Source organism: Engystomops pustulosus, chromosome 3 (genome assembly GCF_040894005.1).
Source record: "Engystomops pustulosus chromosome 3, aEngPut4.maternal, whole genome shotgun sequence".
NCBI classification, from domain to species: domain Eukaryota; kingdom Metazoa; phylum Chordata; class Amphibia; order Anura; family Leptodactylidae; genus Engystomops; species Engystomops pustulosus.
Window position 1 is genome coordinate 158,664,868 of NC_092413.1, and position 16,821 is coordinate 158,681,688.

General features: G+C 43.9%; 1 protein-coding gene across 3 annotated transcripts in view; it reads right to left on the minus strand.

Moving 5' to 3' along the window:
* Window positions 1-16,821, minus strand: part of KCNMB2 (potassium calcium-activated channel subfamily M regulatory beta subunit 2) — a 387,451-nt gene that overhangs the window by 26,168 nt on the left and 344,462 nt on the right. For all 3 annotated transcript variants that reach the window (XM_072142771.1, XM_072142769.1, XM_072142770.1), the window contains one exon: window positions 5,670-5,840. In XM_072142771.1, coding sequence (XP_071998872.1) covers window positions 5,670-5,840 — 171 coding nt within the window. The remainder of the gene's footprint in view (window positions 1-5,669; window positions 5,841-16,821) is intronic.

A 16,821-nucleotide genomic window follows, 5' to 3' on the forward strand; every position in this document is an offset into this window, starting at 1 on the left:
TATTATTCTACTAACAGGTTGTTGGACAAGAAGATCCTTAGCTATATAAGAGACAGAATACAAATATTTTACAATGATGACCGTACCGATCTGTTAGGGAGCGGGTCTATTTGGAATCTCTAAACGCTGGTTAAATGGGCTTAATCAAATTGCTTTCATGTTACAAAAGATGAAACCTAATAAAGTGGTCATATTTGTCACCTAAAATTTCTGTTGAAAATGATTAATCTCCTTAAACTCATTACTAATAGGATTGAAGTGATCCTCAGAACATGCCCTGAATATAAGAGCTCAAATCATTATGAATATTGTGCTGTTATTAAAACAACTTTATGCAGCATTAAAGTTTCTTGGTGAAATTAATCAAAGAAAACTATGGCTGCCTGGTGCCTGGCATCAGTAATTACTCCCATTTACATAGCTGATTTCTAGATAACGGCTATTAGTCAAGTCCTGTTCCAATTGCCAGACAACAGCAAAATTAGCTGAATCTGCTGAATTGGAGGGTAAGTCTTTTAACTGTTCATGGACACAAAGTTATTAAATGAGTAAATTAATTTCTTGTGGAATCCCAAAAACAATCCTGCAACTGGTGGCCAATCTATTTTGTATGTATTTGAAAAATGGTGCCTGTAGGTTATTTTGATTTCACATTGAGGCAGACAAGGGTAATGTCATCATTTTAGTGCAAGTTCAGTTTTTAGGGTACAACTTTAGTGTGGTTTTACAGAATGATTTTATGTGGTAGCGCATGGCCATTAATAATTTTGTGCACTGCAAATAAAACAAATGAGCATTAAAAATGAAATGCCAAATCCAGGAATTGATGTGGTAGATTATAGACCTGCTTTGGACTGATCTAAATAAGAGATACACAATGTGCCCCAAGCAAGTCTGAAACATGAATAGATGAGGTGAACCTGTTGGAAAACGCAGGCTTCACCAACCTTAGGAGCTAACCTATCGACAAGGTGAGATGGTTGAAGACAGACTTATCAAATACTTATACTTATAAGATACTTTTACACCTTTTCCGGTGCTCCCATTGACCAGTGCCCCTTCTTATCAGTGCCATGGCGGCAAAGAAAGGTTGGGCATGCCAGGTGGTAAGTAAAAGTTTAAGGTAAGTATAAGTTTATTTGGTTTACAGCCCCCCCCCCAGGCCACCTATATATCTTTTTATACTCTCTAACAACCCCTTAAATACATGCCATCCGATTCTAGACAATGTCAAGAACTATGTTGTACAGAGGCAAAGTACAAAGCATGCTAATTGTAAAGAAAAATAGACTTCACAGGCAAGCGCATAATGGTCTGTTCCTCCTTGACGTAGTATCCGATCTCATGCCCACTGTGCTCTAATACTACAATAAAAGTTTATGAAGTTTTATAATACGAATAATAGAGACTGCATGTGCAACCATGCAAGCTCTATGCATGTTACACCTTATAGGGGTGTCCAACCCCTCTGAAAAACAGCATTTGATTAGGATATTTTAAAAACTAATAAATTAATGTTACATAACTAAAAGAGTCATGTTATTAACATTAGCATCTTAGTTCCAGTGTTACTAGAATTAATGATGCCCCTTTTTTCATTACATGACATATGTAGCTATTCTTTGGCCTCAGTTGGGATGTGGGCATAAATGGCATGTGGCTGCTAAGACCAGGTGGTCACATGCCAGTGTGTGCATATTAACAACAAGACCAGTGATGGGTTACAGGTGATGACAAATGCAAAACTCAATTCCAGAAACACTGGACCTAAGTTTGCTGATACTGAGACATATTTGTTTAATTTGATATGCATGGATGTGCTTTTAGTACCATGACTTTTGCGTAAAGACCAATATCTAGTACCAAATAGCACATCAAAAACATTAAGAAGAAATTTGATCTAGTTCTAAATATGTATCTCTCATGAGGGTGTTATTTGTGCAGATTTGAACCATTTCTCAGAGATAACCTTGACTGAAATCGAGCTGAGGATTAAGTGAGCTGCTGTAGCTATGTGTTGTATGGTTATCAATAAAACATGATCTGGGCGCAGATTGTAACAGCACTGGGTTGATTAGAATAAATTTGCAGAATATAGAGGAACATTATTCTACAATTTCTGAATGTGTTTGCAATTATAAATATAAATACAATGTAAATCAGTAGATATTACTCAACTTTAAATTGTCAGCATACTGAATCTGAAATCACAAGATAGTTTACCTGCAGTCATAGAAGTACTAGAACTATCAGAAATATGGTAACCAGGAGTGGATAAAAAACAGCAAATAGCACAGTACAATACATGTGTCCTATATTTTAGGCTTCTTGCACATGAAGAGTTTTTTTTTCCGAGTGAGTACTACCAGTTTCAGTACAAGTAGCACACACACCGCCCTATTCATTTCAATAGGCAACATGGCCTTCTATTTGAATTGCCCACCATACAGTTCTGTTGGTAAAAAAAAGATAGAGCATGTTCTATATTTTGAAGAACATAAGGCCAGGCTGTATTGCTCACTATGAAGAGGGGAGCATTGAGCAGCGCTCACCCCTCCATCTATCCAGCCGAACGCTATGCTCAGCTCTTGTCCCAGGTGTAGCACACATTTATGTGCATGAAACCTTATGATATATTGTGAATCTGTAGTGGATCCCAGCCATTGGAGTAAAAACTATCATTTTGAGTTGTAATTCACAGCATACGGTCAGCAGTTTTACACACACCCCGGGAAAATAACCAAACTGTTGTACCTGCCTTTCACCATTCATCATGGGCTTTCAGACACTTACAAGAAATAAACCATCATTGGGAAAGAGGCACACATTAAGGCAACCAATATTGTTGTAATGGAGTTCCAGTTCTATCTGCATCACAGCTTCTAAAATGGAAATGTTGACAGAAACTCAAAACAGATCAGGTCTTCCTTTCCCCTTCCCATCCCCATAGACTCCATGGAAGGTTACCTTCTGTTATTATTCTGTTATTAATAATGGGGGAGAAAAGATGCTGACTGCTGCACAAAATTTTTTACCTAGTAATAGTGGAAAGTGGAACAGAACCTGCCAAAATGAGTGTGATCAGTGGATACTCTGGACCACCGCGGACGATGACATTAGCCAACGCCTGGAACCTAATGGTCTAAATGGTACCCAGTTTTCACCAGAGCCCACCGCAAAGCAGGTTGAACTTGCTGCGGTGTAGTACCACCATGTCGTTCCACGGGTGGTAAGGCAGCCAAAGCGAAGTACAGTATCAGAAGGCAAACTCGTGGTCGAGGACAGACAGCATGGAATCAGAGTCAGGAACAGAATCAAGGTCACAACGGGAAATCACTATAAATGCAAAGGATATAGGAACAAGCTTTCTCAATGGCAATAAGGCACAAAGATGGAGCAGGGAAGACTGGAAGGGGCTGAGAATTTATCAGAAATTGTCAGCTGGCCAGCGCCATATATCGGCGCTGGCCCTTTAAATCTCTGGAAGCCGAGACTGCTGGGAGCATGGAGAGGTAAGCACAGTGGTGGGGAGTCTGGGGGCACGTATAGGATGACCCGTGACAGAAACGAGTGTGAACTAAACAAAAGTTTAGAATAGAAGAAAGGACATAACAAATTAATAACCAGTATGAGCCATGTGATAAATCTGGATCATTATTATTACACACCATGGGCCACATTTATCACTTGTTTTTTCTGTTGTTTTTGCGCCTTTTCGTTTAGGCGTACCGTTTTTGCGTCATTTTTGCGATTAAACGTCAAATTAGCCGCGCAGCTAAAATAACCACCTTTCCCTCATCTATCGTTCAATTCCAGATGTTTTGCTGCGCCTAATGATATTCATCACGTGCGACTTTTGCATTTAGGCGCAAAAACGGGCGCAAAAACACTCCAGCCCGAAGGTGGCATTATCTGAGAAGAAAGCACTGAGCCCCTTTGCAGAACAGCTCATTTCTAGCAGCAGAGCTCAGCCAGACACTAGAACAGTGATGGCGAACCTTTTAGAGACCGAGTGCCCAAACTACAACAAAGACCCGCTTATTTATCGCAAAGGGCCAACACAGAAATTCTATTTGTGATTTATACTCCCTTCTCTGTCACAGTTTTCATTGATACAAGCACCCTGAGGCACCAATAAAGCAGAAAATAGTCCCAGGTAGAGCTGTCTGGGACTGCAGGAAGATACCTGGAGTCATCTCTGGTGATGGCCTGAGTGCCCACAGAAAGGGCTCTGAGTGCCACCTCTGGCACCAGTGCCATAGGTTCGCCATCACTGCACTAGAACATATAATAGATACATTAGATACACTGCAGACAGGAGCTGCAGACTCTATTTACAGTTCATCACCTTCTATTTACAAAACAATCTGCAAAACGCTGAGCTCACAGCAAGAGCAAGAGAAGTTTGCACAAGTTTGCAGCAGCTTGCAGATACTACAAACAAGTGTCCCCCATGTAATTCTGCACAGTGTCTGAGGGGGATATTGTGCAGAATTACAGGGGTGCAGCAGGAGACCAGCACTGGGGGATCCCCTCCAGGAGAAGCCACTGCTGCGGAGGTCACTGGGTGCTGGGTGTCACACACCTGGGTGCTGCTGTGAGTGTTATCTTCATTCTGGGCTGTGGGAGAAGCAGAGAGGAGCTTGTAGCAGGATGACATGTAAGTGCCCGAATCTAACATTGCGCCTAAACTGCGCCTAAACTGTGTTAAAGTAAAGTGATTAATAAGAGGCAGAAAATATACTTATCACAGATGGTTGTAGCTTGTGATAATTCTGGCAAAACAGTGCGCCTGAATTTAGGCGCAACTACTACACTTAGGCGCACAAAAGTGATAAATGTGGCCCCATGTCTTATTCTCCTGTAACCTGCTTTTTCTTTCTTAACTTATATAAAATTAGCTGTCAGTGGTATCTAGCAGTGGATTACCATACTAATGAAATAGATGTGCTTTCCAAATCTAAACATGGGTGTTCATGGCAGGTTGGATACTGACTTATGCCATGTACTGCCTTCCACAAGGGTTTTATTGATCGGTCTGACGTAAGGGGTTTGCACTATAGCAGAAATGTATTATCATAAATGTATTGCCGAGTTTATTGGTGTTTGAACAAAGAGCAACACTTTTTACTTTATCAAATATTACATCACACAGTCAATGAACACTTTCATTTTGTTTGGTAAAACATTAACCTGAGAAAGTATTTAGCTGTGAGTGCATATTCATATTTTACACTCTGCTATATTCATCAATTCACAGGAATAGAGTATGTGACTCTCTCCTTTGTGGCAGTGTTACCATTTTCTGATGAGATATTTTATATACTGAGCCAATGAAACTCTGTGATGATCATGATCTGTCTGACTTCCTTTCTGCTTTTGCTCTTTTGATGAATTCCACCCACTGTTAAAACCCAATGCTTTTTTATTTTACAGTGACATCTGGTGTCATTTTAGTCTGTTTTTGTACCTAGCTTCAAAGCTGGAGAACTGATGTGTTTAGAATATAAAGCCTCCAATTCAGGACTAACAATTTAGTGTTAAACAGCTTAAATTTTCTATTGCACTTTGATGTTTCCAAACAGATTGAAAAGATACTAAGAAATGAACCGGATAAAGGCAATAAGGGTCATATATATTCACAATGGAGGTGACAGACACCAAATTACCTCTGCATGTATGATCGAAGTAGCGTTATTCCTAGGAGAAAGTACATCATAATGGAACAGACCATCATTGCCAGCCCCAGGAGTATCGCCCTGTCTTCTCCTGCTTTTAAGGCTGTCACAGTTTTCCTTTTGTCCAGAAGGTCATGGTCCTTTATTTTTTGGTAAAAATTTCTGAAAATAAAACATTATGAATGTTAGTTTTAGAAAAATTAACAAATAAAAAAAACCACTCATCAGCCAACCTGCCAAAATATATTTTATTGTTATGACATTTATCTGTTTGTGATATTATTCTTCCATATATCAACTTCTCCCAAAAAATGGAAATAACAGCAACTGCATCTTTTCATTAGAATTACTTCAATATTTTCTATAATGAAGATCTGCTAGGATTAATGCAGATTATTTATATGCATCAATTTCTTATTTTTTACAGGAAAGACATACTGTATATACATAGTGGGCCATTTATATGGATACACCTAAATAAAATCTGAATATATTTGGTGATATTAACTTCCTGTATATGGAGAGGGACTTAGTGTCACAAACAGGAAGTTGATATCACTGTATGAAATCAAACAAACTAATCAAATTTCTTGGGAGTGAAATAAGGGTGGATATAGAGGTCCTTCCGTTACCTCCTGTTCATGTGCAAACAATGAAATATCCAACAGCAACTTTGCAAAAATTATTTTCTTTATATAAATTTTCTCCCAACTAATGACACATACCATGCATTGACAGAGACCAAGTCTCTTGGATAGGAATGGCGTATGCTCACGCCCTATATGTGTCGTACTGTAAGTAGTGGATATTTGCAGTTCTTTGGACTTTAAAAGGACTATTGATGGATTTTATGCTTTCACACAGTATCAAGGCATGGTATGTGTCATTAGATGTGAGAAAATTCATTTAGTCTTTCAAAGGGTATGTTAATGCTACTGTAACTTTATAGTACATAACTTGAGTGCTGGCAAATAATTCACTCATGCATCAATCAGCTGTTTGACTTGGCATAACACAAGGCATGGAACCAGAAGCGGACACCCTACACAACTCAAGATTTCTATTGCTAATCCACTACACAACTAAACTCCTTCTAGCTCAGTGTTTTATTGGCCAACCATTAATAGCATAGGTCCCTACAATAAGACATTGATGTCTTATCCTGAGGATACAATGGAAACTTATTTAAAGAAATTTGTAACATCCGGTATCTCATCCGTATGCAATATCTCTTGTAATTAGGAAGTATACCATTTATAAATGAATTCATTTGGTAATCCTAGTAAGCACACCTCTATGATGGATATTCTCAAATCTTACAAGGAATAAAGATAGGGCATACAGACATTTTACCTTTGTCATAAAATGTGGTTTTGTACAGATCAGATCAGAGGTCCCTACAGCAAAACTCTGTATGCTCCATGTAGATGAGGGGATTTTTCAGTAAGTCAGTTGTAACTGGTTACAGTGGTGTAAGTAGGAGAGGGAAACCCTCTTAGTGAACTTCTTAATGGGGCCCGACTTACCCCTTAAAAATATAGCTGCACTGTATAAACGCCATATACTCAGACATATAACATATACTCATAACATATGTATATACATTTAGTGCATATACCCATCACAAATACAAATTTAAAGTTTATTCAGCAGATTCGGGGGGCCCCTTGACACTGTGGGCCCCAAAGCATCTGCTATGGCTGCTACCTTGTAGATATTCCCCTGACTAGAGAGGTCAGTGAACATGAATAATATTGACCCGAATGAAAACTAAAAATCCCTTTGAACTGAGATATCTTTCATTGTAGTTGCAGGACAATGCATAGGTCTTATGTTGGTAAACAGAAGAAAAAAGAGAGTTGGGTGCTGGGTCCTCTCTCACCACAGACCCCAGAAGAATCTATGTGATGGCAAGTACAACACTACTGACAGATAAAAACCATCTTAAACTTTACTTACATAGCTATTTTCTTGTTTCTATCTGATTCAGTGGACCCACCAAACCAATGTGTATCCCAGTCATCTTGAACTATTCCATACTTAACAATGAAGAACTCACTGGACAGAATGTCACAAAATCTCCATACTCTGGAATTTATTTTTCACTACAGCAATGAAGTTTTAGAAAAGCTGATGCCAAAGAAATGTCCAGACTTTAATACATCACAAAACATGCCAAAACCTGTTAATAGCAAACTTGCATTTCTACACCATTTTTGAATGTATATTACTTAGATAACCTATTTGGTATGCAGTGATGAAGCCATGTACTTGTCCATTAGCAGATTGTCATCTTAAGGGAATAAGTGTGCCTTCTGAATTTACTGGTAAGTCACAGCAAGAAATCCAATCAACATAAATGTTGTAGAAAATCATGAAGCACAAAAAAGGTTGTAGCATTTGGTTCTAGGAGCTCTTAACTACCCCCCAGGGTTAGAACCAGTTGTGAAAGGATCACAAAATTTACAGCAGGAAAAGATGACTAGCTGTTTGCCCCCAGAGTGAAGCCGATACAAGTAATAGTGGGCATAGAAACAATGTACTCCCACCAGATCAAACAAATTGTTTCCAGAATCAAATAACACCACAAAAAAGAGGAAACAAAAGCCAAAATGTAGAACGCATAAAATAACTCTTTATTAGATCAATTAAAACAAATCCATTTAAAAAGACAACATACACAGAGAAGGTCCACCAATGATCAAAATGTATGGAAGGTAAATTCCTCAGAACATGTCAAGGTATTTGCTTACAAGCAAGTATTGTACATTACCCAGAGGAATAACAGAGGACACATACACAGGTCTATACAGACCGAAGGTGGACACCACCCAACACGTGTTCCACCTTGCTTTGTCAGGCGTATGACCCCAAATGTACACATTCATTTTTATGTCTATCACTAGTCCAGTGATAGCTTCAATGTTTCCTTAACAAAGGGATTTCCCAGGGTTACAAACATATATGTTTGCTGTTTTTTCCCATAAACACCACCACAACCAACAGTTGTTAATGGTATCACAGCTTTACTCCAATCACATCGGAGTGATTGGTTGTAGAGATGAGCGAACATGCTCGTCCGAGCTTGATGCTCGGTCGAGCATTAGGGTACTCGAAACTGCTCGTTGCTCGGACGAATACTTTGCCCGCTCGAGAAAATGGCAGCTCCCGCCGTTTTGCTTTTTGGCGGCCAGAAACAGAGCCAATCACAAGCCAGGAGACTCTGCACTCCACCCAGCATGACGTGGTACCCTTACACGTCGATAGCAGTGGTTGGCTGGCCAGATCAGGTGACCCTGGGATAGACTAGCCGCTGGCCGCGCTGCTCGGATCATTCTGTCTCTGGATGCCGCTAGGGAGAGAGCTGCTGCTGGTCAGGGAAAGCGTTAGGGTGTTCTATTAGCTTACTGTTAGGCAGGAGTGATTCTCAAAGAACCCAACAGCCCTTCTTAGGGCTACAATAACGTTCTACTTTTTTTATTTTAATTTGCATCTTTTACCATTTTGTGAGGAATTAGCAGGGGGACTTGCTACCGTTGTGTTTAGCTCTTAGTGGCACACATATCCATAGCAAAGACCGAAGTGGGAAAATTCAGTAGGGGTTGGATTTCTATTAGGCAATAACTCAGTGTCATCTCATCTGGCATAGTAGTGTGCTTCCTTTGATACTTGGCTAGAAAATAGCCATAGGAGAATACAAATAGCTTCTTGAAGCCTACAGTAGCGTTCTATATATTTGATTTCTGGTTGATCTGCTGGTGGCTGTAGTTTCTGCAGTGCATGTACTTGCCAATTCTGAGCAATTTGTAGTGAGACTTGCGACCGCTGTGTTCTGCGCTTAGTGGCGCACATATCCATAGCAAAGGCTGAAGTGGCAAAATTCAGTAGGGGTTGGATTTCTATTAGGCAATAACTCAGTGTCATCTCATCTGGCATAGTAGTGTGCTTCCTTTGATACTTGGCTAGAAAATAGCCATAGGAGAATACAAATAGCTTCTTGAAGCCTACAGTAGCGTTCTATATATTTGATTTCTGGTTGATCTGCTGGTGGCTGTAGTTTCTGCAGTGCATGTACTTGCCAATTCTGAGCAATTTGTAGTGAGACTTGCGACCGCTGTGTTCTGCGCTTAGTGGCGCACATATCCATAGCAAAGGCTGAAGTGGGAAAATTCAGTAGGGGTTGGATTTCTATTAGGCAATAACTCAGTGTCATCTCATCTGGCATAGTAGTGTGCTTCCTTTGATACTTGGCTAGAAAATAGCCATAGGAGAATACAAATAGCTTCTTGAAGCCTACAGTAGCGTTCTATATATTTGATTTCTGGTTGATCTGCTGGTGGCTGTAGTTTCTGCAGTGCATGTACTTGCCAATTCTGAGCAATTTGTAGTGAGACTTGCGACCGCTGTGTTCTGCGCTTAGTGGCGCACATATCCATAGCAAAGGCTGAAGTGGCAAAATTCAGTAGGGGTTGGATTTCTATTAGGCAATAACTCAGTGTCATCTCATCTGGCATAGTAGTGTGCTTCCTTTGATACTTGGCTAGAAAATAGCCATAGGAGAATACAAATAGCTTCTTGAAGCCTACAGTAGCGTTCTATATATTTGATTTCTGGTTGATCTGCTGGTGGCTGTAGTTTCTGCAGTGCATGTACTTGCCAATTCTGAGCAATTTGTAGTGAGACTTGCGACCGCTGTGTTCTGCGCTTAGTGGCGCACATATCCATAGCAAAGGCTGAAGTGGGAAAATTCAGTAGGGGTTGGATTTCTATTAGGCAATAACTCAGTGTCATCTCATCTGGCATAGTAGTGTGCTTCCTTTGATACTTGGCTAGAAAATAGCCATAGGAGAATACAAATAGCTTCTTGAAGCCTACAGTAGCGTTCTATATATTTGATTTCTGGTTGATCTGCTGGTGGCTGTAGTTTCTGCAGTGCATGTACTTGCCAATTCTGAGCAATTTGTAGTGAGACTTGCGACCGCTGTGTTCTGCGCTTAGTGGCGCACATATCCATAGCAAAGGCTGAAGTGGCAAAATTCAGTAGGGGTTGGATTTCTATTAGGCAATAACTCAGTGTCATCTCATCTGGCATAGTAGTGTGCTTCCTTTGATACTTGGCTAGAAAATAGCCATAGCAATAGGATAGGATTGTTTGGTTCTAAAAACTCAAAAAAAAACAAAAAACACAAAAAAAAACAAAAAACACAAAAAAAACACACAAAAAAAAAAAAAAAAGTAAAAAAAAAAAAAAAGTTATAACTCTCATTTTAAAAATGTTTAACCCCAGGGCTAGGGGTAGAGGACGAGGGCGGGGACGTGGGCGTCCAACTACTGCAGGGGTCAGAGGCCGTGGTCCTGGGCGGGGTGAGACACCACCTGCTGATGAGGGAGCAGGGGAACGCCGCAGAGCTACACTCCCTAGGTTCATGTCTGAAGTTACTGGGACTCGTGGTAGAGCACTGTTGAGGCCAGAACAGTGCGAACAGGTGATGTCGTGGATTGCTGACAATGCTTCGAGCAATTTGTCCACCACCAGTCAGTCTTCCACGCAGTCCACCCATGTCACCGAAATCCCCACTCCTCCAGCTCCTGCACCTCAGCCTCCTCCCCCCCAGTCTGCCCCCTCCCAGGAAAATTTGCCATTTGAACCGGCATACTCTGAGGAACTGTTTTCTGGACCCTTCCCACAGTCACAAACCACTTGTCCGGTTGCTGCTGAGCAATTTTCCGATGCCCAGGTTTTCCACCAGTCACAGTCTGTGGGTGATGATGACCTTCTTGACGTAGTGGAAGTGTGTAAAGAGGTGTCCGACGATGAGGAGACACGGTTGTCAGACAGTGGGGAAGTTGTTGTCAGGGCAGGAAGTCCGAGGGGGGAGCAGACTGAGGGATCGGAGGATGATGAGGTGACAGACCCAAGCTGGGTTGAGAGGCCGGGTGAACACAGTGCTTCTGAGACGGAGGAGAGTCCTCGACCTGAACAGGTTGGAAGAGGCAGTGGTGGGGCCAGACGGAGAGGCAGGGCCAGAGCTGGTGCATCAGCGCCACTGTCAACTAGTGAAGCTCCCGTGGTGAGGGCTCTTGCGGCGAGGGCTAGATCTTCAGAAGTGTGGAGGTTCTTTAAGGAAACACCGGATGACCGACGGACTGTGGTGTGCAACATTTGCCAAACCAGGCTCAGCAGGGGTTCCACCACTACTAGCTTAACTACCACCAGTATGCGCAGGCATATGAATGCTAAGCACCCCACTCAGTGGCAACAAGCCCGTTCACCTCCGGCCGTGCACACCACTGCTCCTTCCCCTGTGTCAGCTGCTAGTCAGCCCCCTGCCCAGGACCCTGGCCCAAAAACCCCATCGTCGCCTCCACGATCCTCCACAGCATCCACCAGCGTTCAGCTCTCCATACCCCAGACGCTGGAGCGGAAACGCAAATATAGTGCAACCCACCCGCACGCCCAAGCCCTTAATGTGCACATCTCCAGATTGCTTAGCCTGGAGATGCTGCCCTATAGGCTAGTAGAGACCGAGGCCTTTCGCAACCTCATGGCGGCGGCCGCCCCTCGGTATTCGGTCCCCAGCCGCCACTACTTTTCCCGATGTGCCGTCCCAGCCCTGCACCAGCACGTGTCAGACAACATCATCCGTGCCCTGACCAACGCCGTTTCTGACAAGGTCCACCTGACCACGGACACGTGGACGAGTGCTGCCGGGCAGGGCCACTATATATCGCTGACGGCACATTGGGTTAACTTGGTGGAGGCTGGGACCGAGACTGACCCTGGGGCTGCTCATATACTGCCGACGCCGAGGATTGCGGGGCCTACCTCGGTCCAGGTGTTTCAGGCCTACTATGCCTCCTCCTCCTCCCACCCCTCCTCCACCTCCTCCTCCGAACTACCATCCGTGGGCACGGCGCCATCAGTCGGTAGCTCTAGGCACAGCAGCAGTGCCGTCGCTAAGCGACAGCAGGCGGTGCTCAAACTGCTGAGCCTAGGCGACAAAAGGCACACCGCCCAAGAGCTATTACAGGGCATCACGGCGCAGACTGATCTGTGGCTGGCACCGCTGAACCTCAAGCCGGGAATGGTTGTGTGTGACAACGGCCGTAACCTGGTGGCGGCTCTGCAACTCGGCAGACTGACACATGTGCCATGCCTGGCCCATGTGTTAAATCTGATAGTGCAGCGTTTCCTCAAGACATACCCCAATCTGTCTGATTTGCTCACGAAGGTGCGCCGCATCTGTGCGCATTTCAGGAAGTCCAGCCCAGATGCTGCCACTCTCAGGGCAGCGCAGCGCCGCCTCCAACTGCCCGCTCACCGACTGTTGTGCGACGTGCCCACGAGGTGGAATTCAACACTGACCATGTTATCCAGAGTTTACCAGCAGCGCAGAGCGATTGTAGACTGCCAGATGTCAACTTCCACCAGAACTGGTAGTCAGGTCAGTCAGCTTCCTCAAGTCTACAATGAGGAGTGGACGTGGATGTCTGATATCTGTCAGGTGCTGAGTAACTTTGAGGAGTCAACACAGATGGTCAGTGGCGATGCCGCCATCATCAGCCTCACCATCCCGCTGCTTGGCCTGTTGAAAAACTCTCTGGTCAGCATGAAGTCGGAAGCTTTGCGCTCGTCACAAGAGACGGGGGAAGAATATTCCCTTGTTGATAGCCAAAGCACCCTGAGGTCTGTTTCTCAGCGCATATCGGAGGAGGTGGAGGTGGAGGAGGATGAGGAGGAAGAGGAGGAGAATGTTGGCGAGACACAAGAGGGGACCATTGTTGAGTCCTTCACTGTTCAGCGTGTATGGGCAGAAGAAGAGGAGTTGGAGGAGTTGGAGGAGGAGGAAATGGACAGTCAGGCCAGTGAGGGGAGTGAATTCTTACGCGTTGGTACTCTGGCGCATATGGCAGATTTCATGCTAGGCTGCCTATCCCGTGACCCTCGCGTTCAAAGAATTTATTCCAGCACCGATTACTGGGTGTTCACTCTCCTGGACCCACGGTACAAGCAAAATCTTGCCACTCTCATCCCTGCAGAGGAAAGGAGTGTGAGAATGCATGAATACCAGCAGGCCCTGGTGCACAAGCTGAAACAGTATTTCCCTTCTGACAGCGCTAGCGGCAGAGTGCGTAGTTCTGCGGGACAAGTAGCGAGGGAGAGTAGGCGAGCAGGCAGCTTGTCCAGCACTGGCAAGGGTACGCTTTACAAGGCTTTTGCCAGCTTTATGTCACCCCAGCAAGACACTGTCACCTGTCCCCAGTCTCGGCAGAGTAGGGCTGATCTTTACAGAAAGATGGTGAGGGAGTACGTAGCTGACCATACCATCGTCCTAAATGATCACACAGCTCCCTACAACTACTGGGTTTCAAAGCTGGACATGTGGCACGAACTGGCGCTGTACGCCTTGGAGGTTCTTGCCTGCCCTGCCGCTAGCGTCTTGTCCGAGCGGGTTTTCAGTGCAGCTGGTGGCATCATCACCGATAAGCGTACACGCCTGTCGACTGACAGCGCTGACAGGCTGACGCTTATTAAAATGAATAAAGGCTGGATTTCTCAGAATTTCCAATCTCCACCAGGTGAAGGAAGCTCAACCTGAATAATTGATCCACTCCTCCTCCTCCTCCTCATTTTCCTCCTTCTCCTCCTCTTTGTACAGTAAAGCAGAGGAAAATGGCTATTTTTTGACAGGGCCCACTGGCTCTTGCTATACTTCATGCATTTAATTTTTCTGGAGGGCCACCTACCCGGTCCTCTGTTTGAAACAATTTTTGTGAGTGCCACATACAGGCACTCAATCTATTCCATTTTTCTGGAGGGCCACCTACCCGGTCCTCTGGTTTGAACAATTTTTGGGACTGCCACATACAGGCACTCAATCTATTCCATTTTACTGGAGGGCCACCTACCTGCTCCTCTGGTTTGAAGAATTTTTGGGACTGCCACATACAGGCACTCAATCTATTCCATTTTACTGGAGGGCCACCTACCTGCTCCTCTGGTTTGAAACATTTTTGGGACTGCCACATACAGGCACTCAATCTATCCCATTTTACTGGAGGGCCACCTACCTGCTCCTCTGGTTTGAACAATTTTTGGGACTGCCACATACAGGCACTCAATCTATTCCATTTTACTGGAGGGCCACCTACCTGCTCCTCTGGTTTGAAACATTTTTGGGACTGCCACATACAGGCACTCAATCTATCCCATTTTACTGGAGGGCCACCTACCTGCTCCTCTGGTTTGAAACATTTTTGGGACTGCCACATACAGGCACTCAATCTATCCCATTTTACTGGAGGGCCACCTACCTGCTCCTCTGGTTTGAAACATTTTTGGGACTGCCACATACAGGCACTCAATCTATTCCATTTTACTGCAGGGCCACCTACCTGCTCCTCTGGTTTGAACAATTTTTGGGACTGCCACATACAGGCACTCAATCTATTCCATTTTACTGGAGGGCCACCTACCTGCTCCTCTGGTTTGAACAATTTTTGGGACTGCCACATACAGGCACTCAATCTATCCCATTTTACTGGAGGGCCACCTACCTGCTCCTCTGGTTTGAAAAATGTTTGGGACTGCCACATACAGGCACTATCCAAATTAAATTGTCTCCATAGCAGCCTCCACACGTTGTCTCCATTCCTACCTCCAAAAGTCGTCCATATAGCTGCCTCCATACATCGTCCCTTTATCAAACGAGGTGTGTCAGGCAGAAATTTGGGTTGTTTTCATGGATTCCACATCAAAGTTGTTAACTTTGTCGCCACCCTGCTGTGTAATCCACAAAATATACTTGCAAACTTTTACCATTTAGGGATATTATTTCAGCGCTTCTTGCGCATCTGTTTACATTCCCCTCACCCGCCATATCCTAAACTTATAAGAACGCTACTACACTTGATCTTATACAAAAGTGCTGTTTGGGGAGTAGCCTAGAGACAGGGGCTTGGATTTGCGAAAGCTCGCCTGGCAGCGGAGCGCCAGCTCCATGCGCATCATGCGCTTCTTGCGCATCTGTTTACATTCCCCTCACCCGGCATATCCTAAACTTATAAGAACGCTACTACACTTGATCTTATACAAAAGGTTCTTAGAAGTGCTGTTTGGGGAGTAGCCTAGAGACAGGGGCTTGGATTGGCGAAAGCTCGCCTGGCAGCGGAGCGCCAGCTCCATGCCAAGATCCAACTAACATAGTTTTAACTGCAGCACCTTTAATCTACTACTAGTTCACTGCCTCCATACATGGTCCCCTTATCAAACGAGCTGTGTCAGGCAGAATTTTGGGTTGTTTTCATGGCTTCCATGTTAACTTTGTCGCCACCCTGCTGTGTAATCCACAAAATATACTGGCAAACTTTTATCATGTACCGATATTATTTGAGCACTTCTTGCTCACCTCCTTTGGTTCCTCTCTGCCACCCATTGGTTTGAAGCCTGAGTCCATTTAGGGTATGTCGCCATGACACTCTCTAGCCTGCTGCCGCTGCCTCTGCATGCCGTCCCCTATAGTGTCAGGGTCAATTATTGCATGTTTTAGATGCTATCTAGCTTCATTCTGTCACTCTGTCATGGCCATGCTGTTGCCCATAATTTTGGCATAATGGTGCGTTTAAGCAGCCTCAGAGGCATCCATGCATGCTGCCCCTGCTGTTTCCTGTCCATTTCCGTGGTGTTTCCATCCTTTTCTGAGGTTCCCAGGTGTTTGGCCAAGCTTCCCTGTGCAGAGCCTTGGTCCCCTTGAAAAATGCTCGAGTCTCCCATTGACTTCAATGGGGTTCGTTATTCGAGACGAGCACTCGAGCATCGGGAAAAGTTCGTCTCGAATAACGAGTACCCGAGCATTTTAGTGTTCGCTCATCTCTAATTGGTTGTCATCACAGCTTGGAGTTTTATAGAGACTCCTAGGCCTACCATGAAGCCTTAACTCTAACAGTCTACAGACTGGCTGTAAGTGATCAGTAGTACATGTACCTTATACTGCAATTCAGTTGTATTGCAATATATTGTAAGAGAGATCGGACTACATAGAGTTAAAGGGCAAAATAATAGTAAAATAAAAATGAAAAAAAAAAATAAAGATAAAAATACAAAAATTCTAATCACCCCACTTCCCCTAGAACATATATAAAA